At 39.4% G+C, this 8,439-nt stretch overlaps 1 protein-coding gene across 1 annotated transcript; it reads right to left on the reverse strand.

The window, feature by feature from the left end:
- Positions 1–789: 789 nt before the first annotated feature.
- Positions 790–5,391, reverse strand: LOC145477923 (uncharacterized). The gene has a single exon (XM_081455803.1). The coding sequence runs from the start codon at positions 4,380–4,382 to the stop codon at positions 2,853–2,855; it is 1,530 nt and encodes a 509-aa protein (XP_081311929.1). The 5' UTR covers positions 4,383–5,391; the 3' UTR covers positions 790–2,852.
- Between the last annotated feature and the right edge of the window lie 3,048 nt (positions 5,392–8,439).

Here is an 8,439-nt window from a genome sequence, read left to right on the forward strand (position 1 = left end):
ATTAAGCTTTATATATGTTTTATATATGCAGACGATGCTGTCTTTTTCTACGCTGACTCAAACATCGGGAAAATAAGTACTGTTTTGAATAAAGACCTAAAACAGTTGCAGTCCTGGACTTATCATAATAAACTAAGCATTCATCCTGTGAAGACCGAATACATTGTTTTCGGTACTCAACAACGAATCGCTTCGGCTACCTTGGCAGACGGGCCATTCAGCTTATTCCTCGGGGAGAAACCGATAAATCAAGGACAGCATTATAACTACCTTGGTGTGCTAACAGATGCAAATCTTAATTTTAAACTACACGTGGATAAACTACTGGTCAAGATTTCCAACAGAATCGGTGTCCTCGGAAGAATTAGAAACAATCTAACTGTTAACTCAGCCAATAAGGTTTATCAGTCTCTTGTTCTTCCAGTTGTGGATTATTGCGATGTTGCATGGAGCAGCATTGGGAAAAATGAACGTGATAAGTTAGATTGTTCACAGAGAACGGCGGCAAAGATTGCCTTGAAGACCGAAGATTCAGACGCCGAGAAGAATTTAAAATGGCTTCCCTTGTCTACGAGGCGTGACATGCATACTATTAATTTAACCTTTAGATGCTTAAAGGGATCCCCTCCAATGTTTTCTAAGGATTATTTTGAGGCTTTTAGAACTATGCACAACACGAGGGAAGTGGGAAGAACTAAATGCCGCCCAAAGTGAGAACTGAGACGTTAAGGAAGTCTTTTTATTTTAATGGATCAAAACTTTTTAATGATATTCCAAATGAAATGAAGGATCCATGGATCCCTCCCATAGCCATATGCAAAATACATTTCTCTTCTCAAATTTATTTTATTATAATACTGATGTAAATTAATTCCGTAAAAATTGTGCACAATGAAAGTTGATTGATTGGTTTAACTTGACAACATGATCTCTTGATTGTGTAAGAACCTTTTTTGTAAAAAGAAAAGAACAGAATGGGGTTACTTGAAAAATTCGAAAATGGAGGACACGAAAGATCTTATGAAACTGAGCACCTTTATTGCATTCCTTTCAAGGAAAGATGAGCAAAACTCCAATACAACAAAACTTTCCTGAGTTCAACAGATTTCTACTCTGCTGCTCCTTACAAACCTATGTAAATAACCAGGAAGTAAATAGTTCTTACCACTAGGAAATTTTCCCTTCATCTATCAGCACGGCTTATATTTAAATCCTCTGGTCAGTGATGCAATATCCACGGCTGATTTCCATAAACGCTTTCGTGTGTCCATAAACAAATTTTACCATGCCATCGACAGACGTGATACATGTAGTATCCTGATAACTTTGCTTGAAAGCTCTAACAACTGCACCTCGCTCTTTGAACTTCTCCTTTTTATCGAATATGAAGAGAATTAAGAAACCAGAACACAGCTATCGATCCCTGACTTTTTCTAGACGGTTCACCACAAAATGCACAACGAAACCCATTAGTAAAATATTAGACAAGCTTGCAATCGTGTTTGAAGCGGCGACAGCATTCAAGGCGGCTTTCTATTCTTTTTTTAACTCTAAATTACCTTATGTCAACGCTTCTTTCTTCGAGGTCCGACCTGTTTACACCGAAGAACACACTCTATTCCTCTCTCCGCTCCCTCAGGATTAGTTTCTGAGCATGAGCAGATATGCGGGCCAAAATTACACATGCGTTACCGGATTACCATGATTTACAGACATCCGGTAATTGCTGCCACCAGAGCCCTCCGTTTCGCCGACCACGTGATCAAAAGAAGCGGAGGCTCTGGGGACGAGAATGGAAAAATAGCGGCTTGGAGAGGTACCTATGCTTGTGGGGATGTCGATGTGAATGTCGACGAAAGCTTGGATTCAGAGCACAAAGATTAAGGCCTATCATCTGAGCAACTCGAAATCAGTCCAAAGTTGGATTTATCGGAATGTTCAAGCGTATCGACAGCAAAATCAAATTCTAACTCTTCGCGAAAGGTGGGAAAGAAGGCTGTATTCGGGAATTAATGCACTGTTCTCGTAGAGACGACTTGGGTCGAGTAAGCGGCTATTAAGTACGACGTTTGAATCAACTGTCGCGCTGCAATCGCGCTGAATTCGAACTTTATAAAATCGGGTTCGACACGACGATAGCGCGACGTTTGAACCGGGCCTTAAGGCTGAAAACATCAAACCTCGGAAGGCATCAGAAACCACCAAGTAACAGAGAGCTTTCCTTGATGATGGTCGTACAGGGTATTCATGATTTTGCTTTCTTCAACACCCTTTCTTGCGTAAGAGCAGGTTATCAAAAAGAGTACCTCTTGCTTATATTCGTGATTTGAAATTTTGAAATCCGTGATTTGCTATTTTTCTGTTCGTGAACCGTGCCAAAAATCCCTCCAGTACGACCCTGTTACTTTTCTCGCAAACGTTTGCAACTTGATACTTTTGTTTTGCTCTCAAAGGTATGTAACATGAAACCCTTGCTTTCTCAAAATCACTCGGACGATGTGCTTGTTTTATTTTTGAGCCATTTTTTTACATCGCTGGATCGAAGATAAACGGAAGAAAGTGATACATCTGATAAAGAAATTCCCTACTATTCAAAACGCAAATTTTCAATTTTGTTTAATTTAAAACGCAAATTTATAATTAGGATAATTCTGTTTGATTGTTCAATTCCTGGTCACAACCGATACTCTGTAACCTAAGCATGTAGACTAGAATATTTTCAGCCTATAGTCGGCAAGAAACAACTATACATACTTATATGCATTGAAGTGTGTAAATGCTTGAGTGAATGTCAGAAGTATACTCTGATGACAAGTATGAACTGTGTCAGTCCATACCTAGGCTGATTATTTTCAATGAAGAACCAGCGCTTTGTAATTTTCACGTGACCAAACCTTCTGTAACGCGTTAGCTGGCTTATATCCTTTTATATTCCTCATACCTGCAGGACCTAATACCATTCCACTTAAAAGTACGTCAAAACCTTTCCTACCCTCAGTTTCTATTTTCATTTTGTATTTTCCGGATGTTATCCTCGTCCTTAGAAAGTAAATACGCGTCTGTAAGAGGACTGTCCCATAGTTCTTTCCCGTTATGGTAAAAGTGGTGCTTTCGTTTTCATCAAGCGAAATTTTGATCTTTCTATTTTGAAGATGACGAAGCACTAAACCAATTGACCACTTGTCTGTTTTTCTCGCCATTTTAGGGGCGGTGAATGAAAATTCAATGAAGCTTCCTCCTTTCCTTGATTGCCAACCACCAAACGAATCACTTCTGTCTGTGTCAGTTCGGGTCATCTTTGCACACCTGCTCTGAGGAGTAATTTCATGAAAACCCTTTCGTATCAGGATCTTGACTTCGAGTGATTGTCTTTCGTCTGGCATTCTCCAGTTCGCCGATATGAGTGACCAGCAAAGCGACTTTGAAATTAACGTTTGGTTAGAAAATTGAACAAATAGAGGCGGTATTTTGTCTATGGACTCAGCTGTCTTTATTACAGTCTTCCATGGATGACAGATCATTCGTTTCAGCTCTTTCTGGAAATAACGAGTTAACATCAATGCAATTTGCGCATGACTCTTGACACCAATATGAATATGATCCGCGTTTATCATGCTTGGCTTGATCTCGATGCGCCGCTTTGATTTTATCGTATCCATTGGACAAACAACATCTCGCCAGCTCAACACAGTTATGTTATAGTATCTGGCAATCTCGTGCTGTCCAATATCTTCAAGATTGTAGCATCTTGGATTTAAAATACTCTTCCACCACTTTACTTTTTCGATCAAGTCGACCAACGTTACATACACAACTAATGGCTCTGACGAGAACGACATCACTCGTCGTGTTAATTGTTCCATCGGCTGAGCGGCCTCACCGCAGAGGTACCCGTAGTCATTGACTGACAGCTCGATTAGCACTATGTCGGGTTCTTTAGTCTTTGTTAGATAGTTTTGTAAACATAGGCTGAAGAAGTCGCTTCCAGTTCCCCCCAGGGACAAATTTTTAATGGTAAGTTTGGAACCAGTGTGCGGTAAAATCAGATTATTCCACCAATGAAGGAAGAGCTGGTGATAAAGTTGTCTATGATCTGAGATTCCTCCTCCAGCCGAGTTCGATCCTCCAATGACAATCATTCCGATATTCTGTCCTCTCAGCACTTTATGAAAAACCTTCCAGACACGAAATGTGTTTTGGCCATAATTATAACTGGCCCTATCAATAGTCTCTTCAGTGACACTCAGTTGCTCAAGATTACGATAAACTAGTCTCTGCTGCCAAATGTTAAAAGGATCTATGTCGAGCCATAACGGGATGCCAGCAAACGTTGCGTTGGATAGAAGTACATGTACTAAAAACATCCACATTTGTTGGCGCATTTCACATGTAGATGATTAATTCTCTAACAGGTTTCTTGAAACATGAATGAAATCTCGGAAACACTAATGGCACCTTTCAGGGTAGTTAATGCTAACAGGTGTCATCGTGACGGAGAATCGACCATGCGTTTCACATCACCTGATATTTTGCAATACTCTCTATGTTAGGACTGCGAAACTTCTGCCAGAAGCTCAAACTGAACTGAATCAGTAATGGTCCAGTTTCAAATTCGCCATGACCGCTGATTGAAAGCACTGAGAACGCATTTGCACAGGGTTAGCCTCGACCTTAAGTAAAATATTCACAGCTCTACACATCCAGCTCGAAATGCCATGCTTTCAAAGCAAGGGAACGCTGAAAGAGTTCTTGTCAAGAATACTTTTGGCACGGCGTCTGTGTTACATGGCGATCAAAGTTTTCCACAGTATTTTACAACTGCAATGGGCAAGTGCACAGTTATTGCTCTTCTCGATGACTCGAATTCGGCTTGAACGCTTTTCAAACTTTCTGACCAAGGTTTTATCTCCTTCATTTGATAGACGTTCCTTGAATTCTACTTGATTGTAATTTTCAGTCAGCAGACTCGCTTGCTTCGCTTTCAAAGTTTTCATTCAGCTATTTACAAACGGCGCGTATGTCATGTGATTCCCACTTGTTGGTTTTGCCTCATCAACATCCGGTCGTTTTGTAAAATTAAAATCCAATAAAATGAAGCTATAATTTCCGAGTATACAAGCGTACCGAATTTAATAAAACAATTTATTCCATTCGCCCTTGTTGGATATGAGATTGGTTATAACCATCTCATATCCAACGAGCACTCATGGAATAATTTTTAATTATCTCCTAAACGTAACAAACTACCGAAACTGCCGCTTTTAAGCCCCTCCGATTATAAGCCCCCTCTAGCTTTCCTTGTTGTAAATTTGTCTCATTATGATGATTTAACGTTTAATCACCATTAAGTGAAAAACCTATTTCGATCAACATGTGCAGCTATAGCTCGTTTCGAAAGACACCGCGGAAATACGTTTTTTGACGTCACCGTAACTGGTCAGTGGTCATCACCATCAGGCTGTGCTGTCCTTCGATCGATCAGTTCTCCGAGATCAGTATTTTGGTTCGTTTTAAGGTCGAAAATATCCTTGGTACTTCTCGTTATTGGTGAGTTTGACGTCCTTAAATGGGTTTTTAATACTCAAACAATGTTCCGGTAATGAATAGGGGTACAGGGGAGTCATTTTGTGTGGAGTAATGTGTAGTTTGCTGACTCGAGCCTGGATCGTGTTGCTTCAGTCGCCCTCGCCTCAGAATTGTCGAAAACAACGATGGGTATCCAGCAAAGCAGAAGATTGGTTCTGTATGAAGCTTTTGCAAGAATTTTGAAGACTAGTTGGATTAAAAGTGTAATTTGCATGAAGTGGTTAAGGTACATGTAAGTCGGGACCGTTTTATTCACACTCACTTTGCGCCGACATGTGGTGCTTGTTCATTTAGATTATATTTCGCAACGCGTCAAAGAAACTTTGATAAGAATTTGTCTTTAAAGACTGGCTTGTTTGGCGTTTCTATCACCTTTCTGACTTTCTGCGCCTTTTGGAACAGATGAAATAATTTTTTTGTACCTGCCGTTTGCTGTCAGAATAAAACATTTGTTCATTTCATTCACAAGATATTTTTCTATCATTAAAGATTGTTTAAGCCTACATTTATATATAATGGTGGCATTTGCGAAGGGAGTAGAAATCGAAAATATTGTGATTTGTTGGCCGAAGCGAACGCTGGAAATACTGAAAACATTCAAGACCGCTCAATATGTTCGGTTCATAGACAATTTTTCCTCGCTTGAGGTCTTTTTTGTTTACATCGATTACATGTTGATAGTACATGGAAATTTTCAAGACCGTTTCCTTGTACATGTATGCACAGGTAACTAAATATTTTAAAATGCCCAAACACCTGAATTTGTTTACACGAAACCGCTTCCACTTATGGGATGTGGTCAAGTTTCACATCTTTTAATGCTGAAAAGACATTCAACATTTCAGAGAGGCAGTAATCAACTCTTCAATGAAACCCACTAGTTTATTTTGTTTACTCAGTCATTTGAAGCTTTTCGATTTCTATTTCTCTTTCTTACATGTGCAGTGTATCAACTGATGTAAATAATTGACTGTTGTTGTTTTTCCTTTCCTTTAATTTAATTCAGATGAGCTTTACTCAATCACTACAAAATAATTTTTACATTGTATGTGCTTAATGAATTAGACATGTACATATCACGTGCTTTGAATCAGTATGAAATATTTATTAATTATGATCCCCTTAGTCATATTGTATCATCCTTCCTTCTGTAAGATTCTTACTTAACTTGTAACCACTTTATTACAAGACATTATAGCACCTGATGGCAATAAATTATATAATTATATGTACTTATTTTTTTTCCTGTGATATTTGGCTAACAAGTGGGTTTGTTTATGCCACTGTGTCTCTGAATTGGCTTACTGTCGTCTACAAACCATTGGTAATATATCTTCGCTACATCCAACTCAGATACTAGACACAAAAGCGTGTATTAAAGAACAGATACATTTCTTACAAATTAATATTTATTGCATTTAGTTCATCACTTAAGTTCTACAACATTGCTTTTCTCCAGTGAGAAATTTTGTGCAAAGTCTGAAGTTGTAAGTTGCAAAAACAAGTTCTGTCAGTAGTTGCGAATCACTTAAAATCAGGCTTTGGTACTGTAAACTGAATGGCAGAAAGTAAGGAAATTAGAAATTGTCTCAAATACACGAGTGATAAAAGAGATAAACTTGACTGAAATCTACAGACTCCTTTTTTTAGGTTTAGGGTTAAGGTTAGGCCTAAGGGACAAGGTGGAAGGTGCGGTGGCCTTGTGGTTAGTGCGCTCAGCAATGGATCGAGTGGTCTGTGTTTGAGCCCTTGTCAAGGATATTGTGTTGTGTTTTTGGGCAAGACACTTTTACTCTCACGGTGCCTCTCTCCACAAAGGTGTATATGGGTACTGGTGAATTTAATGCTGGGGGTAACCCTGTGATCAACTAGCATGCTATCTGGCAGGGGGTAGTAGAAATACTCCTAGTCGGTTCATGCTACAGAACCCGAGATAAGCCTGGCCTGATGGGCCACTTGGCTCTATGCAGACTTTACCTTTTACTTAGGGACAAGGTACTGCATCAAGTGGGGGAAGAGACAGCGGAGTCAGAACCTCCCACTTCCCATACCTCTATCTCTTGACTCCCACCCTTGTTTGTCCTGCTCCTGTCCCCTGTAAATTAAGAGACTCAAAACACATCTTAGTCATTTAGCTGCACACCCCTTGGGCATTTCCTTTTCCTTCGTTTTCAGCCTTGCTACTCTTACCTATGTCTTTCAAGTGGATGACCTATGACGTAACCACTGTCAAAGGGTTTCATTTTGGGCCTCATTTTGAGCCCAAGGGTGAATTTTTCTTTGCCCGTCGGCCTAGAAGTCTCTAAAGACACTAAATGAAAGTCAAGTAACATTTTCAGTTCTTGTTTTTGAAAGTATTTGAAGCCTTAATGGATGACAAAAATTAGCATTTTGCATTTCTCTCTGGATTCCTGCCCCCTATTCCCCCGAGCTCCTGCCCCCTGCCTCTCCCCACCATCAACAGATGGCTGAATGTCCAGGAGAGGAGTTGCCATATGGAGAGCATTGGTCAGTGTTCTCTCCGTTGGTGTTTTTACAGCATTGGTGTTGTGGAAATCATCCATGGACAGTATCTAAAAGGATTTTTGCCGAGCCAAAATAGAAAAAAATGTACAATAGAAGTTTTCTATTGGGAAATCCAGATAATAGTAATATGTAAACAAATATTAATCTTAGAAAGTTATACAGAGTCTCAGGCTCTAAGGTAATGTGGTCAGAAATTATCTGGGTGGCCTTACAATCAGAAGATTGCAGTGTGAATACAGGGGGGATAGCCTATTTATAACTAAAAATGAAATTCATTTATTGAGTTTTAATTGGAAGTTGTTATTACCCAGATTTTATGGTATTTTT

Source organism: Orbicella franksi, chromosome 1, assembly GCF_964199315.1.
Source record: "Orbicella franksi chromosome 1, jaOrbFran1.1, whole genome shotgun sequence".
NCBI lineage: Eukaryota > Metazoa > Cnidaria > Anthozoa > Scleractinia > Merulinidae > Orbicella > Orbicella franksi.

Bases quoted from the DNA above. Each gene is read 5' to 3' on its own strand.
- LOC145477923 (XM_081455803.1), bottom strand. From the start codon at position 4,382: ATGCGCCAACAAATGTGGATGTTTTTAGTACATGTACTTCTATCCAAC.